General features: G+C 42.0%; 1 protein-coding gene across 3 annotated transcripts; it reads left to right on the forward strand.

Moving 5' to 3' along the window:
- Positions 1–4,468: 4,468 nt before the first annotated feature.
- LOC147613826 (alpha-soluble NSF attachment protein 2-like) lies at positions 4,469–22,735 on the forward strand. Of its 3 annotated transcripts, XR_015263272.1 has the most exons (10): positions 4,475–4,767; positions 5,325–5,374; positions 5,709–5,781; positions 5,899–5,978; positions 19,583–19,734; positions 19,830–19,989; positions 20,104–20,151; positions 20,254–20,334; positions 21,025–21,186; positions 22,050–22,735. XR_015263272.1 is itself a non-coding variant. In XM_086781790.1 (9 exons), exons 1-9 carry the CDS (start codon positions 4,623–4,625, stop codon positions 21,103–21,105), a joined length of 870 nt encoding a protein of 289 aa, XP_086637916.1. In that variant the 5' UTR covers positions 4,476–4,622; the 3' UTR covers positions 21,106–21,440. The 3 variants fall into 3 exon arrangements, 2 of the variants coding, with proteins under 2 accessions (XP_086637917.1, XP_086637916.1); XM_086781790.1 differs by lacking the exon at positions 22,050–22,735 and having other exon boundaries at positions 4,476–4,767; positions 21,025–21,440; XM_086781791.1 differs by lacking the exons at positions 20,104–20,151; positions 22,050–22,735 and having other exon boundaries at positions 4,469–4,767; positions 21,025–21,440.
- The last annotated feature ends 4,561 nt before the right edge of the window (positions 22,736–27,296 follow it).

Raw genomic sequence — 27,296 nt, forward strand, 5'->3', positions numbered from 1 at the left:
TGAGTGTGGTTGGACAAAGCCCCACAACATTGGGTGTACCCTGCATTCTTTCTATGGTGCAAGGGCTTCCCATAAGTGGCACCACTATCAGGGAATAGCCCCAATGCATGGCATCAATGCATTTTGAAAGCTTTTGAATGGTTAATTGATCAATTTCTAGTTTTTGAAAGAGAAGAGTAGATAGGAAATCTAAAAACAACTCTGCTTTTGTTGCACATTCTTGTTTTTGTTGTATTCTTTTGTTATCTTAGGAATTCTTTGTTCAAATTTTCATGTTATCTTGAAATTGTGTGTTCTTTGAATTCTGCAATTTAAGTTTTTGTTTTGTGCATTTTTTCAATTTCACACATCAAAAACAATAAATTGGGCTTTAAATTTAAGGAATTAGGTGAAACAGACCTTGAAATGGGTTTACTCCAATTTGGACTCCTTACATGGAGAAATTGGGTTAGAATTAAAAATTTTGGGGTAGGATTTGCAAACTAGAATTATTTCTATGTTTTGCAAGTTTTTTTTACGTTTTTGCACTAGTGCAAATTATGTAGATTAACATAACTTAATCCACCTGTACTTTGGGACACAAGTTGTAAGTCTCTTAGGTGGCCGTGTTTAACGTGTGCAAGCTTTAGGCCCCAAGTCAAAAGGGAATCTTGGAAAAAACCCTAACCACCCATTTTCGGGTAGTTGTGGTGGTGAAATCAAAAACCACAAAAGCGAAAAGCTTTAAAAAAAGTAAAAAAACAAAATTCAAAAAGTTTTAAAAAAAAGGAAAAAAGAAAAGGAAAAAAGAAAAAGAGAAAAGGTAAGGCCCGTGGGCAAAAAAGGAGAAAAGTTTTAAAAAGTGCAGGCACAAGTTTGCCTATTATATAGGTTTTAGGCCGTGATCATTTTGGCGCACTTGATACAAAACCTAAAAAATTTGTAATTTTCTCGACCCACAACCCTTTGGTCGGCCCAAAAAATTACATGTACAACCCTTCAAAACTGTCTGAAACCCATTTTTGACAAGATTATCGAACACCAAAAAATAAAAAATTAAATTAAAAAATAATAGTAAAAATCGGCCATTCAGTTCCTTCGTCCTCCCTGACCAGCCTTAAGTCACATGCACTTATGGTCTGGACGTGTATTAGAGGTCTATTTAGACAATGGTGTATCTATCAAGCTAGGTGTGTACCACCTACACTAGGCTCAAGACCTTCGGTCTAAATCTAGTTTAGCATTGTACAAGGGGGCGAGTGATACTTTGTCTGACTTCGAGTCAATAGAAGGATCCCCAGTTCCAAGAAGTGAGAACCCTTACCTCACCTCACCTCACCTCACCAGTCTGCCGAAATCAGTCTTTTTGACCACATAGCTAGCTACCTCAGAGGTTCGGCCTTAACCGCCGCTACCTCTGAACCAAATCTTACTACATACCGACCACATGATGAAGAAGTTCAGGTAAACTCTAGAGAGACACTTGGTGTAGTCTCATCATTACAAGCAAGGAGAATTCATGTTGATATCCCTCTCCATAGCTCCTATTGCACCTACCCCCTGCATAAGTGCTTATGCCTGATGGTAGAACATTAGAAGTGCAGGCAATAGAGGCACTAATCTAGGTTGCTAGAGCAAAGGAAGAAGAGACTTTGCAATTGGCACAGATTACCAACCCAAATAGCTCAGTATGCCCAAAACGAGTCCCAAGCTATGACTGCACAAGTACTGCCCGACAATCCCGACCTAGGCAATAACATTGCATCTGCCTCGGGGTGGAAAAAGAGCTATGCTTGCAAATCTAGGATCAACATACTCACAAATGATTGGGATCATGACGCATCAATAGAGATTCTTGTGGATTTTGCTACAACCCAAGCTTATGGTGTTAGTTGGGAAGGGATTGTCCAGTCAATATGGGGCCACAACAAAGGAGGAACAATTACATGGCGTCTGTAATTGCATACATAGGATCATTGAAACATAAAAGGATCCAAAGATCTATGGTGCAAATCGAGATGTCTAAAGCAAGAATTCCCATAATGAGTGAAATGGTAACAGCTCCTATGAGCCCATTGGATTCTACTTTTGTAGTATTACCTGGCTACATGATGGACCAAGCCTCAACTGCTGTCACCAAGAAATGCTAGGAGAAGATGGCCAGGAACGCCTAGAAGTCTTAGACATCATTGTCAAGATGGTTGATGGAACTATCGTCATACTTATTGGGATGCTATAAGGTCTAAAGATCAAGGTTCTTAAACATCAAGTTAAACATACCTTCATTATATGGCTTTTCCAAATGACCTGAATCATATGAAATGATCTTAGATCACATTATCCTAGCTAAAGGTATTAAGGTAGACCTCAAAAAAGTTTAGACTATTAAAACTTGGCCTACTCCTAAAAATGTTAATGAGGTTCAGTCTTTTCTTGGTCTTTGTAGTTACTATAGAATTTTTTTCCATAAGTTTTTTTAATTGCTTTACCTTTGATTACACCTGCACATTTAGTAGAATGATGAGCCACATTTTCTTGAAACATTAACATTTCGTTATTGTTTTCTTTGATAATATTCTTGTAGTCAAAATGAAGTAGAACACCAACAACATTTAACCTTTGTCTTCAAACTTTTGAAAGAAAACCAATTGTTTGCTAATCCTCAGCATGTGATCTAAACTTTTTTGGGGTCTACCCTTAATAACATTCTTAGGAGTAGGGCAATTCTTAATAGTCTAACTTTTTTGGGCTTTACCCTAATACCTTCAGCTAAGGCAATGTGACCTAGCTATTATATTTTCTTTTAAAAGAAAGAGATTTCTCAAGGTATTAGGGTAGACCCCAAAAACGATTAAATCACATTGTCTTAGTTGAAGGTATTAGGGTAGACCACAAAAAAGTATAGACTATTAAAACTTGGCCTACTCCCTAAGAGTGTTAATGAGGTTCGTTCTTTTCTCGATCTTTGTAGTTACTATTAAAAAAATTTCTTAAAATTTTTAATTGCTTACCTTTGATTATGCTTCTTTAAAAGTAGAATGTTTTTTATTGGGGTGAGCACCACGAGAAATATTTTGACATTCTCAAGCATATTTTGACTCATGCCTCAGTACTTCAATTACTAGATTTTTCTTGACCTTGCTTATTTGTAGTCACTAATGCCAATGGATCAGGCATTGGTGATTTTCATGATGCATGGTTAAAGATGCACTCTAATCATTAATTACATGTTAATAATTATTCCTACACAATGAAAGATTTCTTTTCTTTGAAAAGTGTTTATGCATTACTCTTTCATTTAAACAACTGTTCTTAGAAGAATTGTATAATCCTCCTTACATAGGTCATCGAAGTATACTTACTAATTTAAAAATAGTAATAGATGATTTATATTGGACTAATGTAATGAATGATGTTTCCAAATTTATTTTTTAAAGTCTTGTTTGTCAAAGAGTTAAGCGGATCATGGGAAACAACATGGCTTATTCATGCTATTGCTTATTTCTAATGGCCCTTGGGAAGAAATTGCTATGGTTTTTATTACTGGTTTACGTGTTACTTCTACACATGAAATGATATGCTTTGGACTATTGTTCATAGATTTAGTAATAAGGAAGCATATTTTATTCTATGCAAGAAGACTTTGCGTGCTTCACAAGTTGCATATCTTTTCATTAAGCATGTTTTTACATATCATGGTTTGCCTAAAGTTATTGTATCTGATCGAGATTCCAGATTTTGTAATCATTTTAGGATTGCTTTATTTCCTAATCTCGGATCTAAAATTGATTTCACATCTGTTTTTCATCCCGAGAGTAATGAACAAACTAAAGCAACTAATAGCACTATTCTAAACTTGTTAAGGTCCTACACTATAGCAAGTTATTTTTGCTTGAGATCGGCATATTTGTAAAAGGGAAGCTATCTTGAGCCCCGCAAGTTATTTCAAGTTAATATACTTAAAATACACTAAGGGGAAGCGTGGGGGCAAATTTGACCCAATATCGTGATTTTGTCTCTACTCTATCATTTTTGATGCAATTTATTATTGAAGGGTCTTACTCTCCCAACAATCCCAATCCGAATAACTGAAAATCTATTCTAATATATATTGGCCTTTTACTGAAATAATACTTCTTTCTTTTTGTGACATTATTATGGAGGCAATTGATTTTGATGGTTATATCATGTTGTTTTTTTTTTGCATCTCTTGGAAATAGTATGCTCACATTCTTGCAAGTGATCATAAAATTTTTTTTGGGTGAAAATGATAACCTGAAGGCCTTTATCTAAGAGGTGAAATTCAGGTACATGTTCTTAAAATAGCCCCTTTTCTAATCGTGAAGTAGACAACATTAAAAATGACCAATCCAAAATTTCAAGCTTCAAGCAACAGAAGATTGCGGAGTTATTGGAGTGGATAGAGGTGTTGCTTGAGAGTCCCAAGGTCATGGGTTCAAGCCCTAAAAGTGTGACTGAATTTTCAAATTCGAGCCTAGCTTAAAAAGTGTGACTGAATTTTCAAATTCGAGCCTAGCTTAAAAGAGAAAAAGAAGATTGCATTTCGGTCACATCCTTCAGGATTCTGTCGCCTTCTTTCACAAAATCGTTTGAAGTTTGAAGCTCTCTGTCTGCACGCGGTGATGACCGATCAGGAAGCAAAAGGGGACGATCTGGAGAAGAAGGCAGAGAAGAAGCTCCAGGCGTGGGGGATCTTCGGTTCCAAGTACGACGACGCCGCCGAGCTCTTCGAGAAAGCTGGCAACTGCTACAAACTCGCCAAATCCTGTATGTACCCTTTCCTTCACATCTGCGATGCAATCCCTGTTTATGCGATCAAGAAAATCTAGGGTTTGCAAACTATTAGGGTTTTCCGAGAGGGTTTGCAGAGAGAAAAACATGGCAAGAATGTAACAGAGTGTCTAGGGTTCTGGCATCGCAATCTAGGGTTTTCAGTAGACAAGCTATGCCGCTGTGACAAGGCCGAATGGGGTGCTTTATTTTTTATTTCCAACAATCAAATAATTGGATGATAGTATGCACTAGGGTTTAGTTCTAGGGTGAGTCAATCCTCGATGAAGCTTAAGATTTCAGGTCTATCATACTCGTCTCTATGTATGTATGTATTTGTGTGTGTGTGTGTGTGTGTGTGTGTGTGTGTGTGTGTGTGTGTGTTATGGAGTTTAAAGGGTGTCTCAAGGTTAAGCATTTAGGGGGTGTGTATATGTGTGCATGCAAGCATTTGGTTATGTGGTTCTGGAGTTCAAAGGGTAATTGTTATGGTTTAACATTATCACGCTTACGATCGTTGGACATCCTAAACATAATTATGATGTTTATTTCAGGGGTTAAAGCAGCAAATGTGTATATTAAGCTTGCAAATTGCCACGTAAAGGTATAGGGCTCAGGACACATCCTGCTCTACACTCTATCAATATGACTGGTACTTGATCATGGATTTTTTTTGGGTGTTTCTGGATGATACACATCTTCTGACTGCAAACAAACCCATTAGCAAGAAGTATGTCAGTCACTTGCATGCTGGGTGGCTTGCAAGCATGGGCTCAGTAACCATATTCCATATGCCTTATGGGTGTGTGGAGTGGAAATGTACAGTTGCACCTGCTACCAAAACATTGCTAAGAATCATATGATTAGGTGTAGGAAAGGTTTGTTCAACTTGTAAACCGTTTGAAGCTGAAGATCTAATTGATCGGTATACACCACAGCTTGAAAGCAAGCATGAAGCTGCCTCTGCGTATGTTGATGCTGCTAATTGCTACAAAAAGTTCGACTCCGAAGGTAAGGGTTCTTGTTTAGAAGCTTGATCCTACCATCGATGACCCTTTAAAGAAGTTCTCTTCAAAGTTATGTGTTGATAATTGAGTTTGAGGGATGCTTATTTGTTCCTTTGAGCAGAAGCAGTGAGACATTTGAACCTGGCAGTTCAGTTGTTCATGGAAATTGGAAGATTATCAATGGCTGCAAAGTATTACAAGGTTTGTTCTTTTTTCTGACTACCAGAATTAAGTTTGAGGAGGATTTGGAATGGAAACACGATCATAGATGCACATGGTGCCACAAGAAGTCTCATGTATGTGCACAAGTCATGGGTACCTCCTGTATATCCTCATGTCTACCTTGGTCATGCATCAGGTACTCTGGCAGAAGTGTTTACTTTCAATCAATGTTTTAATGCCATTGAATTGTAATATTTATGATGAGTCACCCACATGAGGGATACCAGCACGGGTCCCAATTGTCCAGCTCGGCCCTCTCAAGGCAAAGTATTTGCTTTAGGGCTAACTTACAAGAAAAGGATTTGATTGCTAGTTACCTCCTGCAGCAAGGAATTTGAATTTGTAATCGAGAATACACAAAGAAGAGGAGAGAGGAAGAGAAATCAACAGCAAAAGGCGCAGAGTGTTTCAAATCAAGCCTACAAATTTACAAAGAAACTTGCTAGATCTCTTAAGAATGGAACTGCGTACAAAACTCAAAGAAGCAAGATTGTAAATGTAACCCACCTGCAGGTACAAGGGCAGGTTTGGGCCTGCAAGTTGCCAGGCGCCCACATGTGAGAGTTGGACCTTTATTATATGGTTATTTTGGTCAGTTTATTGCAGGCCAACCAGCCCACAACCCACATAAATATACAGCATTTTGTTATCAAAGATAACTGTTATGTCCCAAGGCTAATCAAGGTTAACACCGTCAGGTTATTAGGTTAACCTCTGTCTGGGGTTAGGCATCTTAAGTGGGGGTTAGTAGCTTTTACGAGACACGTGCTATATTTGGCTAATTGGTCCCTGGTTTAAAGGAGGCCCATATAAGTGACTTTATGAGTCAGTTTGAGGGAGAGCTCCTTAGACGTGGACTCGAGGCCTTGAGACTATTCTGGGCTTACATCCGATGGGTGTACTTTTGGTATGAGACGCCAAGGATTTTGCATGTGGAGCCGTGTCTCGGATGCTACCTTCCCCCCTGCGCTCAAGGGTGAGATTCAACGGCTCTAAGGTTGGGCGATGATTTAGATGCTAGTGTCCGTGTTTCCATGTTTTGCTTATTTGTAGGGTCTATTAGCCTGGGGGCTTTACATTGGTATCAAAGCCAAACCTGCTGGAATTAAGTGTTGTAAATTCCGAAAGGAGGAGAGGAGGAAATCCATCGCCGGGTTTCTTCCGAATTTGAGTCTGTGGGCTGCTTTTTGTCTACCAAGGCCTAGTGATATTGGACACTTCAGGCGGAAGACGGAGCAATGTCATACGGTTAGATATACGTGACTACAGTCTTTGTGCTGTTGTGTATATATGGAAAAAGCAGGAGCTTTTTGCTATGTCAGTTTTGCATGGTCCTTGACTGGCCCTTGTATGCGTGTGTTTGTGGGTGAAACCCTAGGCCTTGGTTGTTTTCATGCATAAGAGGTTTTGGAACTGTTTGTTGAGTCATACGGAGAGCTGGTTGAGTTTTGCAGAGGGCTGAATCCTATGCGCTTTTGGGTGTGGATGGGAGTTTTTGCTTTTTGGGACTTTACTGGATGCTTTTTGTGTATGTGGATGCGAACAGTAATAGACTGTAGGAAGGGTAAACCCTAGCACATGCCGGACGTCCGTTTCATGGGAGAGGAGCGTGTGGAAGAAAGAGAGAGGTGTGTGAACTGTAGTGCATGCCAGAATATGCTTCAGAACTGCTGAAGGGTTTTGTTGGCCTTGTGCACATGTTTGTGATGGTCCTTCTATAGCTGGCCATACAGTAGGAGACCCAATGTGAGGCGGATAAAGGGCTGAAGGTGGCTATAGGCATGGGCGCACTAGAGATACACGCCCATCTCAAAAAAAGCAGGTGTATGAGGTATGTGCAACCTCTACCTTTTGGGCAGCCTTCACCTGCACCTCAACCTCTTGCATCTCTTGTGGATACTAAGTACTCCACTGTTCTTGATTTGCAGAGATAGTTTGCGGAGCTACGCTTCCAGGCTCCCCAAGCGGCAGCTAGTAATCCTCCTCTGCAAGTCTCTTTTCATCCGAAATCATTTTCGTGAGATGAAAGAGTGTGAGGAGCTTACTTGGATACCTATTAGGATAAGTACTTTAAGTGCGTTCACTTTTTAAAATAATGTATATATAATAAAATATATATATTATAAACCATTCATAATTTAGTAACATTGGTACACAAAATCGCACAAAAAACAATTGAAATTTAAATACTATGCTCTATAAATGTCAAATGGGTTGCGGGCATACAACATGAAGTCTTGTTGAGTCTGAAATCCTTGTACAGTAACCACTGACTAGTCACATATTCAACTTGTAGCTACTAGCGCCTAGCCTTGTACTTTCATGATTTATGATCAAACATGTATGATGTCGTATTATTTTGTGCCGGCCATATGGCTATTGACGTTTACTAAAATAAATACTATTATGCTAACTGCTAACTAGTAAGAGCAACTAGTCATCACAAGGCCATTGGCTAATAAATCAAATCTCATGAGTCACCACTCACTCATCATCATCCTGAAGATGAGAATGATGGGTAGTCTCCATCTATGAGGAGATTTCTATCAACACCTAGTACATCAGTACTCGGTATCTCCTCAACAATGGTAGAGGGTCCAGGTCTCTCCTCTGGAAGAGTGTGGTTTTGGTGCTCTGGATCACCTCTACTGGTCGCTTTGGCAGGTCTTTGGTGCACCACAAGTATACGCCTTGGTGTCTTTAGAGGTGGAAGAACGACTCTGCTGAGTTGAAGAAGTGAGGGAAGTGGTCGTGAGAGCTTGAGAGTGAGCTTGAGTGACTGTGTGTGTGTGTGTGTGTGTGTGTGTGTGTGATAGTAGCATTCCGTACTCATATTCATCCGTTTGCCGTTTGGTACTTTCAATATGTACCATACTGGTACCATGCTTTCCGTACCTACACACACACACACTCTCTCTCTCTCTCTCTCTCTCCACACTTTTTTTTAGTCAAAATGCTAGGTTACACACACACACACACACACACACACACACACACACACACACACACACTATCTTCAACTCCCCCAAGCTTGTCTTTTGTTGGAGGGCTGGTAGGCAGAGTGGGGACGTGCCTTAGAATGCCACTACCGTGGAAGGCCCATGCGGATGTGTGTGCCTCTAGGGGTACTAGCGGCTATAGAATGCACGCTGGGCACATATGCCGGCCTGCCGCCATCTATTCTGATCTTGATGTGAGAACCATGACACATCATGGACGGTGGTTCTCTCTTTGTATGAAATGTTTATGCAACATCTGGGAGAGGTATGAAATGTTTGTGAAACGCTTTGCATCGGATCTCTCTTATTGCACCTTTTGTTTCATGTGAGGGCTGTTGGGGTAAAGGCGTTATGCCCACCCTTATAGTGTGTACAAGCCCATAAGTTATAGTACATAGTACACTTAGTACTTTTAATGTACTAAGTGCACTATGTGTACTAGTGCAATATACATGTGTGATAGGGGAGTCACACACTCATATCATGAGTTGACTTATCCCCACAACTCTCTCTCTCTCTCTCTCTCTCTCTCTCTCTCTCTCCCTTGCTTCTCCGTGTATGTCTCCCACATGAATTAACCTAACCCTAATTCTCCCACACAACTGGTATCAGAGCCGGTGCCCTTCGAATCTCTGTGCAGTAGCAATCAGCTCGACTCTCCCATTCAATTGGTCGTGGCAAAAGGTAGCCAACAGCCAGTTGTAGGCTTGCAGCAAGGCAGTGAAGTGCAGGCAGACGGAGTAGTCAGGCGCCTACAGCAACCTAGGAGAAGAAGCGCAAGGACACGACAAGAGTAGCTTGCAACAGGCTAGGCGAAGGCAGCGCTGGCTCTTCAGCGTGAGCAACGAGCGAGAGGAAGGCCCGTCGCGTGTAGTGCTATCCATTAGGTGGTGGGCGTTGAATCACACGCAGGCGAAGGCGAGCTCGTATAGCGAACCAACACGCGAGGCCACCTAGCAGCACGGCGAAGCCGTAAGGGAAGCAACGCACAAGGCGTAAGACACGTATGCGAAGGCAGTAAAGCGTATTAGCGTGGAGTGAACACAAGCGCACAGCAGAACGAGACACTCCACCAGCCACGCCTCCTGCTATCAGCGACTTGCAGACAGTCACGACGTTGCTTCCAGGCGCCTTGACATCAGCTGTTGCGAGCTTCGCCTCTCCAGCAAGTGTAACCAGGGTGGAGGCCGCAGATTCCTCACCATTAACATACAGAGGAGATCGCTGGCAGAAGGCTACGTTATCCTCTTCTGTACGAGCTTGGCTGCCATACTTCTTTCGTAGACTGGACGTTGTGGCCTCCGTCTGAGAAACCATCGAGAGCAGGCAAAGAACTGGAGCTACTCTAAGAGGTGAAAGCCGTAGCTGATTAGGGCAAAGAATCTGCAGCACGCCTGAAGAGTCCTCCAACAGCATCAGGTTTCTGCAGAGCAGTACCAAATTCAGCACACCCTCCTTTCCTGCAACAAAATTCAAAAATTACAAGGTATTCTGCTTCAATTTTTTTTGGGATTTGCAATTGAGCAAGTACAGTAATCAATTGAGCAGGTACAGGTGCCCAAGTGCTCAATTTTTGAGCAAAATTGGCAAAATTGGGTGACATTGGTCCATAGTCACAAGGGAACGGGAACGTTTTGGGGAACGGATGACTGTTTGGAACGGGAACGAAAAGCTTGAATAAAAGGGAACGGAATCGGGAACGCCACATCATTGCATAAATGTGTTTATAAATGTACTTTATATATCTGTAAATGCTTTGGAAAGAGGCATAGTAAAGAAAGAACCTCAAACCATCTCAGTAGTGGCCATGATAATGCATAGATGTGTTCTACATGATACATAGTTCACTTATATTTCTTACATGGTCTGCGGTGCCATTTTGGAACGGGAACGGGAACGGCTATCTCTATGGAACGCGCTCCCCCGTTCCAAGAGCTTGGAACGACGTTCCCTTGTGACTATGCATTGGTCACAATCAGGATCAATTTGCAGGAAATTGGTCACAATCAAGATCAATTTGCAAGAAATTGGATGTCAAAATTTGGGGCTTTTGATGTAATTGTGCAATTAAGCACTCATACATGTTGTATGATGTGAAAAATCGCACATTTGGGCAAAATTGCAGCAAATTGCAGTGCAAATCAAGGGGCTTTTGTGCCGATTGGATTGATTTGCATGTAGGCAATCGCATTTGATGCTGTGGATAATGTGTTGATGCCTTACAAGCACTCAATGTGCCTGTAAATCAAGGGGCTTTTATGTACTGGATGTATATGTGGCCAGGGGGAAGCATCGTGAACACTCTGGATGCCTTCATGTGCGTCAATGTACCATGTATGATCAAAAATTGATCTTAAATCAAGGGGCTTTTCAAGTTCGTATGCTTGTTGAGCTTGGCAAAGCAGCAGGCAAGACATTAAAGCCTTGAATCCTCAAAAAATCAGCTTGCAGTCAAGGGGCTTTTGCCCAATTTCTGTTCGGGACTGTTGTATGCAGTGTACAGGACTGTAAAAGTTTGTTTTTCACTCATTTGGACAGCCAGGAGAGCATTTATTGCTATTGTACCTGCTGGTACAGATTTGGCACAGCTTTGTGCAAGTTTTGGCATGGCTGTACATTGTTTTGAGTGACCAAAAGGTTCAATTTCAGCTGCTGTACTTGCCGGTACAGGTTTGGTACATCACAGGTGAGCACTTAGTACTGCTGTACAGTACTTTGGAAGGGCAATAGAGCACATTTAAGGTGCTGTCCAAAATCTGCAGCAACCAGATTTTGGTGATTTCATCACATAAAGTGGGAGAAAAGTTGCATTCTTGCTTCCGCAGTGGGAGATAAAGCTTGGGAGAACAACTGTGAGCACTTTGTGTGCTTTTGGTGCAGTGTTTGCACATTTTGCAGGGAGTCAGGCATTGACAGGTTGCATATTGCTATGGCAACCACAGGTGAGAGCTCTTCATTGCTTCACATCAAGAAGCTTGAAGGCTCGCATAACTATGATATTTGGCAAACCCAGTGCTACAATGTGTTGCTCCAGAAAAAGCAGCACAAGCCTATCAAAGAAAGGGGTGTAATGCCCGCTTCTCTTACTGCTGAAGAGTGGGAAGATATGGATGAGCTGGCAAGATCTACTATCATGTTGTCTGTGTCAGACTCATTACTTTTCAGCATTCGTGAAGAGAAGACAGCTTGGGGAATGTGGCAGAGATTGCAGGACTTGTATGCCCAACAAAGTGCCTCAAGCAAAGTGTATTGGTTGAAGAAACTCATAGGTCTTCAGATGAAGGAAGGGGCGTCTATGACAGCCCATCTAAATGAGTTTAATGGTATTGTCAGCCAGGTCATTAATCAAAAATTGGCAATGGACGATGAGTTCAAAGCCACTTTTCTGTTATGCACTTTGCCAGAGAGTTGGGACACATTCAGGACAGCCACTAGCAATTCGCATGCTATGCTGTCATATGCAGATGTTGAGGGTGCTCTTCTTCAAGAAGAGATGAACAGGAAAAACAACTCTGTTGGAAAGTCCAATGCAATGAATGCACGTGGGAGATCCCAACAAAGGGGAAAAAGCCAAGAACGGGAAAGGAGCAAGTCTCGCTCCAAAAAGAATTTGGAATGCCATTATTGTGGCAAGAAGGGACACATTAAAAAGCAATGCTACAAATGGAAAAATGATCAAAAGGAAAAGGGAAAAGACAAAGACAAAGAGAAAGATGAAGCCAAAGATGTAAAGCCAAAGGGCAAAAGTGGAGTCAAGATTGAAGAAATCAATGTGTCACATGCAGGTGACAGGGAGGATGAGGTCCTATTCACGTCTTCACTTGATGCCCATTCACTTCTTACAGGTGGTCATGGTATGCACTCATGGATCATTGATTCAGGTGCCTCCTTTCATGTCACAGGTTGCAGAGACTTGTTTGTCAGGTATACTGCTGGCAATGAAGGAGTGGTTTATTTGGGTGATAACCATGCATGCAAGATTCTTGGCAGAGGTGATGTGAGGCTTGTGTTTTCAGATGGCTCACAGCTTATGCTCCATGATGTCAGGCATGTGCTTGAGATCAAGAAGAATCTACTTTCTATTGGACAGCTTGATGATGCTGATTATGTTACCACATTTGGTCGTGGAAAGTGGAAGATTAGTAAGGGCTCACTGGTTGTTGCCAGAGGCTCTAAGGTGGACACTCTTTATTTCATGCATGCAGGTGTTTGTCACCATGCTAATGTAAATGCAACCGAGCTGCCGGAAATTTCTATGTGGCATAGCCGGTTGGGACACATGAGTGTCAAGGGAATGGAGCAATTGTCTCGTTTGGGTTACTTGCCTTCTCTAAAGTTTTCAAGTTTTCAGTTTTGTGAGCATTGTATATATGGTAGGCAACTACAGTGCCCCCACAAGAAAGCTCTTGGACAGAAAGATGCTCAGTTAGAGCTTGTGCCTACAGATGTATGTGAGATGCCTCAGCTTTCTTTGGGAGGGGCAAAATATTTTGTCTTTTATTGATGATGCCACACGCAAGGTGTGGGTTTATCCTCTTCGTTTGAAGAGTGATACATTCTCAGTGTTTCAGAAGTTTGTTGCTCTTGTTGAGAATCAAACTGGCAAAACACTGAAGGCTTTGCGTTCCGACAATGGTGGAGAGTATATGTCCAAACAGTTTCAGGACTTTTGTGATGCTAAAGGCATCAAGAGGGAGCTCTCTACTCCTTATGATCCTCCACAAAACGGGACAGCAGAGAGGATGAACAGGACCATTCAGGAGAAGGTCCGTTCTATGTTGTCACATGCTGCACTACCTCATGGTTTTTGGTCTGAAGCTGTTATGACAGCCGTTCACCTTATAATTAGGTCACCTAACACGAGGCTTGGTTGTTGGGGTAAAGGCGTTATGCCCACCCTTATAGTGTGTACAAGCCCATAAGTTATAGTACATAGTACACTTAGTACTTTTAATGTACTAAGTGCACTATGTGTACTAGTGCAATATACATGTGTGATAGGGGAGTCACACACTCATGCTTTTCATGAGTTGACTTATCCCCACAACTCTCTCTCTCTCTCTCCCTTGCTTCTCTGTGTATGTCTCCCATGAATGAACTCTAAACCCTAATTGACAGGTTTCTCCCCATCAACTGGTATCAGAGCTGGTTGTTGTTCCTGCTCCTGCCTGGTGAAGCATTTTCGTCGCGAAGAACCTCTTCTGCTCTGCTGGCCGCCCCCTCCCCCTGCTGATTTCTGTCGCCCTGCTCCTTGCAGCACAAAAGGGGCTGGCCAACCAGCTGCCTACACAACTGGTATCCAGCCAGCCCACGTGGCTGCCCAGGCTGCTACTCGGTGAAGAGGCTAGAGGCGAAGGCAACGGCAAACACGAGTGAAGAAGCGATAGGCGAATACGTCATCTAGCGGAAACCACTGGAGCGAAGACTCGTTGGGCATCTGAGCGTGGAGCGAAGACTCGTCATCTGCACGTGCGGGCGGCCTTGGAGTCTCCCCACTACATTCTGGGCGTACCTTCTACTGCCCAGTGTGAAGAGAGAGATATTCTCCTAGTTGGCCATGGCAGCACTTCGAACGATTTTCACAGCAAGTCTGGTTCGCAGAGCTTACGCAAGAGCACGTGTGGGAAGCCTATCACCTTCTTTTTCGTCTCGTCCAGTGCCAGGCAGCGGACCTTCACCTTGCACCTGAGCACGCCTGAAGAGCCCAGCCATCCGTACATCGCACAATTGCAGCAGCAACTGCATAATCATCAGCATCAGCAAACCCCCCTCCTGCAACAGAAATCAACCTGCAAATCAGAGAAATTCAGAAATTTACAAGGTATTTTGCTTCAAATTTTTTTTGGGACTTGCAATTGAGCAGGTACAATTATCAATTGAGCAGGTACAGGTGCCCAATTGCTCAATTTTTGAGCAAAATTGGCAAAATTGGGTGACATTGGTCACAATCAGGATAAATTTGCAGGAAATTGATCAAATCAGGATCAATTTGCAGGAAATTGGTCAAATCAGGATCAATTTGCAGGAAATTGGATGTCGAAATTTGGGGCTTTTGATGTAATTGTGCAATTAAGCACTCATACATGCTGTATGATGTGAAAAATTGCACATTTGGGCAAAATTGCAGCAAATTGCAGCAAATTGCAGTGCAAATCAAGGGGCTTTTGTGCCGATTTGGTTGATTTGCTAAAGGCAATCGCATTTGATGCTGTGGATAATGTGTTGATGCCTTACAAGCACTCAATGTGCCTGTAAAACAAGGGGCTTTCATGTATTTGATGTATATGTGGCCAGGGGAAGCATCGTGAACACTCTGGATGTCTTTACGTGCGTCAATGTACCATGTATGATCAGAAATTGATCTCAAATCAAGGGGCTTTTCAAGTTTGTATGCTTGTTGAGCTTGGCAAAGCAGCAGGCAAGACATTTATGTCTTGAATCCTTAAAAATCAGCTTGCAGTCAAGGGGCTTTTGCCCAATTTCTGTTCGGGACTGTTTTATGCAGTGTTCGTGACTGTAAAAGTTTGATTTTTACTCATTTGGACAGCCAGGAGAGCATTTATTGCTACTGTACATGCTGGTACAGATTTGGTACAGTTTTGTACATGTTTTGGCATGGCTGTACACTGTTTTGAGTGATCAAAAGGTTCAAATTCAGCTGCTGAAATTGCCGGTACAGGTTTGGTACATCATTGGTGAGCGCTTAGTACTGCTGTACAGTACTTTGGAAGGGCAAAAGAGCACATTTAAGGTGCTGTCCAAAATCTGCAGCAACCAGATTTTGGTGTTTTCATCACAAAAAGTGGGAGAAAAGTTGCATTCTTGCTTCCGCAGTGGGAGATAAAGCTTGGGAGAACATTCGTGAGCACTTTGTGTGCTTTGGGTGCAGTGTTTGCACATCTTGGGTGCAGTGTTTGCACATTTGCAGGGAGTCAGGCATTAAAGGTTGCATATTGCTATGGCAACCACAGGTGAGAGCTCTTCATTGCTTCACATCAAAAAGCTTGAAGGCTCGCATAACTATGATATTTGGCAAACCCAGTGCTACAATGTGTTGCTCCAGAAAAAGCAGCACAAGCCTATCAAAGAAAGGGGTGTGATGCCCGCTTCTCTTACAGCTGAAGAGTGGGAAGATATGGATGAGCTGGCAAGATCTACTATCATGTTGTCTGTGTCAGACTCATTACTTTTCAGCATTCGTGAAGAGAAGACAGCTTGGGGAATGTGGCAGAGATTGCAGGACTTGTATGCCCAACATTGGTGGGAAAGTGCCAGAGGAAGTATGGACAGGGAAGCCTCCGTCATACAAGCACTTGAGAGGGTTTGGTTGCGTTGCGTACGTGCACATACGCAGGGAAATGCGCACCAAACTTGATCCTAAGTCTCACTCATTTTTGATGAAACATGCATGTATAAGGAGCCTGCAAGGCAACAGGAGCCTGGAAGAGTCATCTTTGATGATGATGGACATCATGGACAACAACCAAGGGCTGTAAATCAGCCATTACAGCAGGAAAACCAGCCCTTAAATGGTGCTGAAAATGGTCCAAATGGACAGCCAGAGATGGCAGAAGATATCCCTATGGATATACCACAGTTAGAGGAGATACCGGGCATGATTTTTCAGCCTTATGGCATGGAACAGGAGCCACCAATGGGTGATATGCAGGCTGGACAGCAACCTGCAAATGATGGTCATTGGGTACGGAGGTCCACAAGACCCTCGAGAGCCCCTGACAGGTTTGTTCCAGGGGTTGACTACTTGATGCTTACTGACTGTGGGGAGCCCTCATGTTATAAGGAGGCTTTACAGAGGGCAGACAAAGCTCTATGGGAGCGTGCCATGAAGTCAGAGATGGATTCTCTTCACAAAAATGGAACATGGAAGTTGGTGCATTTGCCTGCAGGCAAGAAGGTTTTGCCATGCAAGTGGGTTTACAGGCTCAAAGTTGCACCAGATGCAAAGCCAAGGTACAAAGCCAGGTTAGTGGCTAAGGGCTTCAAGCAGGAATATGGTGTGGACTTTGATGAGATCTTCTCTCCAGTGGTCAAAATGACCACATTTAGAGCTGTATTGGCTTTGGTTGCTCATGATGATCTGGACTTGATTCAGATGGATGTGAAGACTGCTTTCTTTCACGGTGATCTCCATGAGGAGATATATATGCATCAGCCAGAGGGTTATGCAGTGAGTGGAAAGGAGAAGCTTGTATGCAAGCTGAAAAAGAGTCTTTATGGGCTCAAACAGGCACCAAGGGAATGGTATCATAAATTTGATACATTCATGAAATCCTAGAAATTCAGGAGAAGTGACATAGATCACTGCTTGTACACCAAGAAAGCTTTGGATGGCAGTCTATTGATCCTCATCTTGTATGTTGATGATATGTTGATTGCCGGGAAATCTCGTAAGGAGATGGATACCTTGAAGCAGAGGTTGCATCAAACCTTTGATATGAAGGATTTGGGTGATGCAAATCACATCTTGGGTATGCGAATACTTCGGGACAGAAATCAGCATGTGTTGTATTTGTCTCAAATGGAATACATTGGCAAAGTCTTGCAGAGGTTCAATATGGACGGGGGGAAGAAGACTAGTACTCCTTTGCCTCCATATGTGAAACTCAGTGCTATGGACAGCCCACAGTCAGATAGAGACAGGGCTGATATGGCCAAGATTCCGTATGCTTCAGCTTGTGGCAGTCTCATGTATGCCATGGTTGCTACTAGGCCGGACATTGCATTTGCAGTGGGAGTGGTTTCTAGAAGCATTGGGAAGCAGTGAAAGGTGTCATGAGATACCTGAAGGGCACACAGGATATGTGCATATGTTTTGGCAAACAGGATGCATTAGTGCATGGTTACACGGATTCGGATTATGCCGGTCATCCAGATAACCGGAAGTCTACTACCGGTTATGTATTTACATTCACAGGAGGTGCTGTGTCATGGATATCCAGGATGCAGAAGTGCACTGCCTTATCTACTACAGAGGCCGAGTATATTGCAGCCACAGAGGCTTGCAAGGAGGCATTATGGCTATCTCGGTTAGTGGTTGATTTGGGTTATACAGGGGATATTCCATTGTTGCATTGTGATAGTCAGAGTGCCATCCAGTTGGCAAAGAACCCTGTCTTTCATGCAAAGACAAAGCATGTGGATGTGAAGTATCACTTCATCAGAGAGGTGATAGAGAACAAGCAAATTCAGCTTGTTAAGATTCACACGGATGACAACCCGTCTGATCTGTTGACAAAGAGTTTGCCTCCGGAGCGGTTTGCTCATTGCAGACACTTGATGGGCATTGGATGAGGCTAGTTTCAGCCTTGATATGGCCTTGTATATTATCATGTACATGCTGATTTTTTCTTTTCCTTTACTTAAGGGCACTTTGCCTTTAAGTGGGAGGTTGTTGGGGTAAAGGCGTTATGCCCACCCTTATAGTGTGTACAAGCCCATAAGTTATAGTACATAGTACACTTAGTACTTTTAATGTACTAAGTGGACTATGTGTACTAGTGCAATATACATGTGTGATAGGGGAGTCCACACACTCATATCATGAGTTGACTTATCCCCACAACTCTCTCTCTCTCTCTCTCTCTCCCTTGCTTCTCCGTGTATGTCTCCCACATGAATTAACCTAACCCTAATTCTCCCACACAAGGGCAAATGAGAATATGATCGGATCTCTCCTATTGCGAAGACACATAACATCTCTCTGACCACAGCTCCCCATCCACCATGATTGTTGTCATTCCACCAACTCCATGTTAGGTTTTGAAGGCTGGTCTTTTCTTTAGACAAACTCTCATGGAATGTATTCCAGTTAATAAACTCCGCAGCTATCTTCAAAAGAAAAATCTGGACATGTCAAAGACTCCGTCAAACACCTCTAATGGCATTGAAGGTTCTTGATTACATGACTGGAAACCTTGTGGTTTTGTGACCGCTTTCCACTTGATAAACCCCACCGCTCTGCCAAATCGCAAATGGTTGGGTGGGCTGCTTGTTTGAAGCATTATGCAAAGATAGCTTTCCTGATAATAGACGAGCCTCAAGGAAGAGGGAAAGATTTCACCATAAAACTACATCATGTCTACACATATATGCCTCTAAACCATGCATGTTGTAGATTGACTAAGATTGTCGTCATGCCAACACTGCACGTACGGCAAGGTCTCAAAGAATCTGGAGTGATGGAGTCCCCCCGGCGCCCCCCCCCCCCCCCCCCCCCCAAAAAAAAAGAAAAAAAAAGAAAGGAAAGAAAAGATCCTTCCATTAGTTACCAAAATGTAGCGGAAACGGCTAAGTACATGACCCAGTCTCAATCGAGGGATGGAGTTTTATGTTTTCATTGGCTTGAAATCATTATTTTATTGCTGACAATGGATGCCATTTCGGACCAATGCGGTGGTCTCTCCCCAGTGTGAGGCCTTTTGATTTAGGCCACCTGAACAGTCCATTGTAGCCTCTATGGTGTAGATGACCCTCAATTCTAGTAGATGTTGCATGCACAGACTGATTTCTTTACTCAGAGATGAGTTTCATTTTTTTTTTTGGGGCCTGTTGTGCTCGACTCAGGAAATTGCAGAGACATATGAAAAGGAGGAAAAACTTGCAGAGGCTATGGAGTACTATGAGAAATCTGCAGAACTTTATGAGGGTGAAGAGGCCACCAGTCAGGGGAACCAATGCAAGCTGAAGGTTGCCCAGTTTGCAGCTGTGCTTGAACAGTAGGTGTGATGCTATCATAATGTTAAAAAAAAGAAGAATTGGTTAGTTTGGCCTCTTTTGAAATAATGATGGGGAATCTCCTCTCGTTTTGCAGGTATGAGAAGGCCATAGAGATTTTCGAGCTGGTGGCTCACCAGTCTATGAACAACCACCTCTCAAGATATAGTGTGAAAGGCTACCTATTGAATGCGGGTCTGTGTCAGCTGTGTAAATGCGATCCCGTGGCTATATCAAATGCCCTTGAAAAGTATCAGGTGAGCTGATGGTGTGTCAACATGCCATAATCCTGGTCATCATTGGGATGATTACGACTGCATGAGGAGTATTTTTTTTGCGTGCTTTGGATTTGACATTGTTTAAAACCTCAGGAGTTGGACCCATCTTTTACAAACAGTCGAGAGTGCAAACTTTTGTCAGTAAGGATCTAACTGTGCCTAATTTTGACTCCTTTTTTTAGTAGAATGTGAAAGGTGGTGACTTGACCTTTTTGAATCGTTGTGTTGGTTACAATGAACCAGGACTTGGCAGCTTCGATTGAGGAGGAGGACGTTGCAAGGTTTACGGATGCCATGAAGGAGTTCGACAGCATGACTCGCTTGGTACACCCTCTCAATGGCTTTACAACTGAATGTGTGACTGCATGTGAGAAAGTGTAGAAGATCTGTTACTTTTGGAAGGGTACAAAAGCTCACTGGATGTGTTAGGCATCTGGCCTGGGCACCCTGGACATAATTTTTTGCTTGGTGAACTCAATATGTCAGCAGGCACAGACGTTGTGAACAAGCCCCCCTTGACTGGGCCATGTAGCCATGATCCACATTCCGCCTCTGTGTGAACCCAGCCTAAGCAGTGGACCTGTCAAATAAAAGACTAGGTTTCGAGTAGTTGATTCATTGAATTGAGGGGCTTTAGACACGTCCGGCTGAACACAGCTGACCTCTTCCACAAGCATGTGGCCACAGGCAGCCGTCATACTTGGGTCCACCTGTATGTGAACCCAGGCTAAGCAGTGGACCTGTCAAATAGCAGGCTAGGTTTTTGGGTAGCTGGCTCGCCCTGCTGAGCAGAGCACCCATTTATAGCGACCTCTTTTGCGAGCAGGTTGCTGCCTGTACTTCACAAGGGCTGGGCAAAAACGTACAGCCCCCTTGATGGGACTTATGTGTGATGCATTTGAAATTGGCCTTGATGGGACTTATGTGTGATGCTTTAATGCGGTGTAAATGCATGTCGAGAAAGTTGATCTAAACATTACTGACTGGCTGTGGCTGTTTGTGTTCTCTCTGCAGGACCAGTGGAAGACGGCCATCTTACTCAAAGCAAAGGACGCTTTGAAAGACAAGGAAATTGAAGAAATTGACATAAGGTGATGGGGAGCATGTAGTATATATGATAAATGACAGCATGGGAGGCAATAGATGTTTCTGAGGAGTGTTTATTTTTCCCATTTGGCTGCAACTCTGGAAAAGATTCCTTCAATCTTTGATGTCTCTATTTTTCAAGCGCACCTTTCATGGACTTCATATGTGGGTAAGGGTTGGTAAATTTTTGTTAACTTGTGTTGCAGCCCTTAATGGTTTGGCCATATATTGCTGTGATATATTATGTACATAATGTAACATTGCAGGCAGGAAACTCTGAAGTATGTTGTGCGCCATATGTGCATGACAATGTGATTTTTGTAATAAAAACCACACGTTGGTGCTTTGACAATGTCCTAAACTTACCTGGTCTCGGTTCTTTTGTGCGTGTGGGGCCGCTGGGGGTTTGTTTTAGACACTGGAGCCCACTCTCACCCCTGCTCAGGAAGGGACCAGGGCTTCAAAATGTAGTGCACTATAGCCATCGAGCTGCCTTGAAGTGGCCTTAAAGAGTGTGAACAAGGTCAGTCCATATAGCGAGATGATCTCTGCAGGAGGTGTTCTCAAGCCTTGATGGCAAAACATGTGTTAATTTTGATGTGTAGAGTAAAATTTGTGAACTGAAAATCACGGCTTCCATGTGGACAGCCAATCGGTGTATTGGTTGGGCTTAGAAAGATAAAAATGTTACCATTCTACAAGTTTATAAATCAAAATAACAGCTTTTTCACTCACATAATACAAGACAAAAGAATTTTCTTTTGCAGGTTTGTGTTTTAGTTTTGCACTCACCAGCAAATACCAAATTCTAAGAAGTGATTCCTTTCTTTCTTGAGCTTTGCATGTCCAATCTTTTCTTGACCTCACCCCTTTCCTCTACAGCCGATTTACTTCAGCTCCCTTCAGCCTCCCAAGTCTTTCCCTACCTTTGAACTCAATGCCCTGGGGGGAAGCAACATTGAAGTTAAGTTTTGGTAACGGCTCATTGAAAGTCCGTAAACACTAGATGACATCGTTAATAGTTTAGCCGTAATGGAGTCGTCGGGTGGGGTTGCATAGATAACTACTGCTCATCCCTCACCTCCCATAGTCATACCTACATCCTTTGAGGAAAGCTAGCAAGCCTTGCCATCTACATCAGCTTGTGAAAATTCTTGAGAAAGAGACGATGAAATCTACATTGGAGGACATGCATCTCAGGTTTGGGTTAAATAGCAAGATTATGAAGGTCATGATGAAGCGATTTTACATAGATTCATTTTTTGTTGCAAAAATTCTCAAGGGCAGACAAGGTGAAAGACTTCTAAATGTTGTAGGCATTGAGTCTACATGGGTTAAATTTTGGCACCCTGACATTGTTGGTCTGCTCGCAATTTTTGGGAGATCTCCTATGATCATTTTCAAATTTTGAAGGATTCGATGTTGGAGCGCTAGCATTTCGCATGGTGGGATGGTTCTCGCGAGACATGCTCCTACATATTTTGTGTAATATTCTTTGCTTGCTGTGGATATAATTGGTGGTACTGTAAGTGAGTTGTTCCAGCTCAACCAACATTTATAATTCATTGCTCTTAACAAAAGAACATCACTCTTGTAATCATTTAGACATCTTTTGCAAATTAAAATTTTGTTATCTTTTTGTCTACTTTTCTCAAGTTTAATTTTTGTCAAGTATTTTATGCTTTTGCAATAAACATACCTATAATGTTAAGAGTTAAAAGAGAAAACACATTCGATAGTATCGGCATAGATTTGTAGATTCCCAAAAGAAAGTGCATAATTCATACATCAATAACAATTTAAAAAAACACAGATATTGATTCATAAATCACCTTAAAGAAGAGAAAAAAGATATTGATTGATCGGTTAACATGTTAATTAATTGATTGTTGATAAAGATGAAACTCGTGTTGTATAATTATAGTAGCATCCGTTAAGTTTGGATTTTTTCCATTTAATTGTTCAAAGCACGCGTAGATCAAACTAGCTTGTAAACATTCAAACACAAGATATGCAGTTGCAAACTGTGTTGCACAAAATGTTAGTAGAACCAAGTTTTTTGAATGCAAGCAGAATAAGATATCCACAATTTGATGTTCTTTGAGTGTCCACAAGTGTCCATTGTATGAAGTCAAAATTATTAAATATCTTTCAAGAAAGTTCAAAATTTGTGCAACACAAGGTACCCAAGTAAATTCTAGATACTTTGCCATCATATGTTTTTCCCTGCAAGCTTATAAATTGTTGTATTATCCAAGACAATGGTGAAACAATACGGGACTATATTGCTAGAACCACGTATCTCTACATGACATTTAGCCCTCACTAGAGACTAAATGACTTATTACTCATTGATTGAAATATGGCCCGCTTTAGTTGAATAGAACCAGTGGTGAAACCCACTCGCCTTGAGCTTGAGTTCCTCCTTCCAGAAGAAAGACAACCTAGTTGCATGGCCCTCCTTAGTTGACACACCAAGGCTACCCACAATGTGTTGTCTTGGGAGATGTGGACGCACACCCCTTGCACCATCCGGAGAACACATTAGCACGGTAAACAAGTCCCAATCTATGAGCCGTTGACTATTTTGAAGCTGAATTTTATATTGAAACTAAACCTACATCTTGCAAAAGCTTGACGTGACCCCTCCACATACAATGAAAGAGAGAATCATCCTCGGGAAGGGATGGATTGCAACCATTGATTGTGTAGTCACTTGGCGAAAAAGAATTGTAACACCCGAACTTTCCCATAGATTGGTTATTGTACAACGTTTTGTGGATGAGGGCAATCGCATCTATCAACATCCCAAGTTTTGTCCACTTACTAGCCATCACCTCAAGTAATCTCTAACAATCAACACTCCTCTCGCCTTGTTGTGCCGACCACATCCAAAACCTCGCTGGCGAAGACAAAGACCATCCCCCAAATCTCAACCTCAACAAACCTTCAGGGAGGTCACCAAGAAGGACTGGGTACCCGAGAGTACCCTGGCTAACAAGGAAAGTATGATGCCCATACAAAGACCTAGCACAACCACCATTTAGCTAGAAGCCTACCCATGTTTGCCAATTGGAAGCCCATGCAACAAAGTTTTATCCAGCCCCCACAATGTTAGAAGCTCAAGGATTCTATGATGAGAAATATTTCGTTTGGATCCCAAAAACCTGGCGGACCGCACCCCAATTTCCAAATCCAAAGAGAGTAAGGTGGTGGCCTTTAATCCTAGTTTGAGCCTAGGTGGCAGACCGCACCCCAATTTCCAAATCCAAAGAGAGTCAGGTGCTGGCCTAGAATGCTAGTTTGAGCCCAATAGTCAACATTCTATTAGGTCCCAACCAAGCTGCTAGAAGTGCCCTCTACCACCCTAGCATATGAAGGTTTCCAAAAAAAATTATGGCATGATCTGTGTTGCCCTCTCTCTCGCACCACCTCTTCCTCCCCCGCATGCCCATACCTCCCTACTATGTAGCCCCCTACTACTTCTCTCCTTCGTTTAGTCATCCCCCTCCCTCATCCCCTTTGCTGACTTGCACACCAAGATAGTCTCATACCCTATCCATCCTCAATTCGTGTTTTAAAAAAAAACCTACTAGGCCTTGGAGAGATGGGGGGTAAAGAGAGAAATATCTCTCTCTCTCTCTCTCTCTCTCTCTCTCTCTCTCTTTCATAGAGGCAAGGAGCTGTGGATGAGGAATCAAGGTTTTTTGTCATCCAAAATAACTATTACAAACTTTCCCATATATGTACAAAAGATATCTTTCATTGTTTGTTGGAAAATAGTTGGTGCATTTGTGAGTCCTAAGGGTAAAAAAAGAACTCATAATGTCCATACTTGGTCATGATCTTAAAGACATCATCTTCAAATATCATAATCTTGTGGTGGTAACTTATCCTCAGATCTATCTTCGTGAAGTATCTCAATCCATAAATTCGAACAATAAAGTCATCCATCCTCGATAAAGGATATTTGTTCTTAATAGTAAACTTGTTAAGACCCTTGCAATTTTGCACACATCTTCTTGTTTACTACATGGTAACTTGCTAGGCCTCACATGCCCCATCCGGAGGTCATTTGGAGGTACTCCTAAAGTTATCTAGCAAATTCATCCTCCTCAGATTCACTCAACCTGCTACCTTAATACTAGGTGTGCCCTATAAGCTCAATCTTATAGAATAACGGTGCTCCCCAATGACAGCTTGCTAGGCCTCACATGCCCCATCTTGAAGTTATCTAATAGTAACTTCATCGTCCTCGTATCTTAAACTATAAGGCTTCTTAATCAATGGTGCCTAAACACTGGTTGTGTCCTAGTTATAGGCTCAATCTTATGGTCTAAACCCCTCACAGATGGTAAATCATGTGGTAGTTTTGTTGAAAATATGCCCGAACATTCAGATACTTTTTGTGCCCTAGTTATACTATTAATCTTATGGTCTAAACCCCTCACAGTAAATCATGTGGTAGTTTTGTTGAAAATATGCCCGAACATTCAGATACTTTTTGTGCCCTAGTTATACTATTAATCTTATGGTCTAAACCCCTCATAGGTGGTAAACCATGTGCCATTTCCTTTGGAAACACACTTGAACATTAAGACATAATCTCACAAAAAGGTTGTGTCCCTCAGGAGTACCCATACTCCGAACGTCAACACCCTTCATGCTTGCCATATCCACGACACGAGAGCTCGAACTAGCTTATTGGTCTCCAACAACTAAACTCTCAAGAAGACCTAGAGTTAAACTCATATCTCCAGTAGCATCTTGCATAGCATCAACTCTATGTTGTGGAAAATAACTAGCAACAGCTTTTTGAAACTCGAAATGTTTCAAACTTATTCTTAAGCAAAGTTGCATATATATTATGAAATTTCAGAATTTAGAAATGCTTCAAACTTATTCTTATAAGCAAAGAATGAACTTTTTGAATTTATAAATGCTTCAAACGTATTCTTAAGTGAAGATGATGTAATACTATTATCACGAAATTATTCTTAAGAACACAATAAAGAACATCACATTCATCGTTGCAAAGCATTTCCACAACTTCCAAAGAAGAACACATAAGACTATAATCACGAGATACGTTTGAGTGATCTACATAAGAAGATATCTTGCTCATTGGACTAGAGAGATCGCCATATAAGGATATAATCTACATAAGAAAAAATCTTGCTCATTAGACCACAGAGATTCCCATATAAGGAAAAATCCTTCTCATTATGTACAAAGGTAATTTACATGATGTTTATGGTCAATATTTACATCAAGGCACTTGTGGAAAAACCACTCCTTGCTTAGCAATACATCAATGTTGTCAAGGTGCATAATAAGAAAGAACAGTTCTTCCTTGTAGTTTTGAATCTTCAAAGAAACTCGACGAAACTTTCTTTGCCAACAACACTGGGTGACATCCTAAGCAAGCTCACTTGACACCATTGGAATAGGTAATCTCTAGACAAGAGAAGGATCAATAAAATTATGAGTAGTACTATCATCAAATAAAACATGCACAGGGGTTTCCATGACTTCACTCTCAACATATGAATTAAATCCCCATGTTAAGATGAAACTTCTCACGATTTTTATTGAAGGAGTAGACACCAATACTATCAATGAGTGGAGCACCTGGAACTATACCAAACTATACTATTGTGTGTGTGTGTGTGTGTGTGCCTGTGGTTCCACAACTTTGCCACCACCAGGAGGCTTCTCTTTGAATGGACATAGAAAAAAATAGTTATGAAATTTATAACATGCCCCTTTGTGAGCCTCAAGGATCAGAACATAGTTATGAAATTTAAAACATGCCCCTTTGTGAGCCTCAATCAGAACATAGTGATGAAATTTAAAACATGCCCCTTTGCGAGCCTCAAGGATCAAACATAATCTAGTCAAGGTCTCTTTCCTTGAGGTCTTAACTTTGGTTGCTTAATAACAAAGACCTGATTGCTAGGTCTCTAGGCTGCTACTATCTGTGGTTCTTTTTTCTTGTTAAATTCACTTTGCTGATCAGAAGGACCCACAATATCATTATAAGCAGTCCCCACCATCGTATCATCATAGATAGAAGGACCCACAATATCATTCCAAGTAGTCCCCACCACTGTATCATCATAGATAAGTGCAAAGTCTAATGCATCTTCAAAAGACTTGATCCAATGTTTATTTCAACACTTCTTTTGATAATCCTGGGG

Source organism: Cibotium barometz, chromosome 43 (assembly GCF_041138505.1).
Source record: "Cibotium barometz isolate CiBa-2024 chromosome 43, ASM4113850v1, whole genome shotgun sequence".
Taxonomy (NCBI): Eukaryota; Viridiplantae; Streptophyta; class Polypodiopsida; order Cyatheales; family Cibotiaceae; genus Cibotium; species Cibotium barometz.

Excerpts from the sequence above, each read along its gene's own strand:
- LOC147613826 (XM_086781790.1), top strand. The coding sequence starts at position 4,623 with ATGACCGATCAGGAAGCAAAAGGGGACGATCTGGAGAAGAAGGCAGAG. Across the intron at positions 19,990-20,103 it reads ATGCCCTTGAAAAGTATCAG|GAGTTGGACCCATCTTTTAC; the intron begins GTGAGCTGATGG and ends TTAAAACCTCAG. Across the intron at positions 20,152-20,253 it reads GAGAGTGCAAACTTTTGTCA|GACTTGGCAGCTTCGATTGA; the intron begins GTAAGGATCTAA and ends ACAATGAACCAG.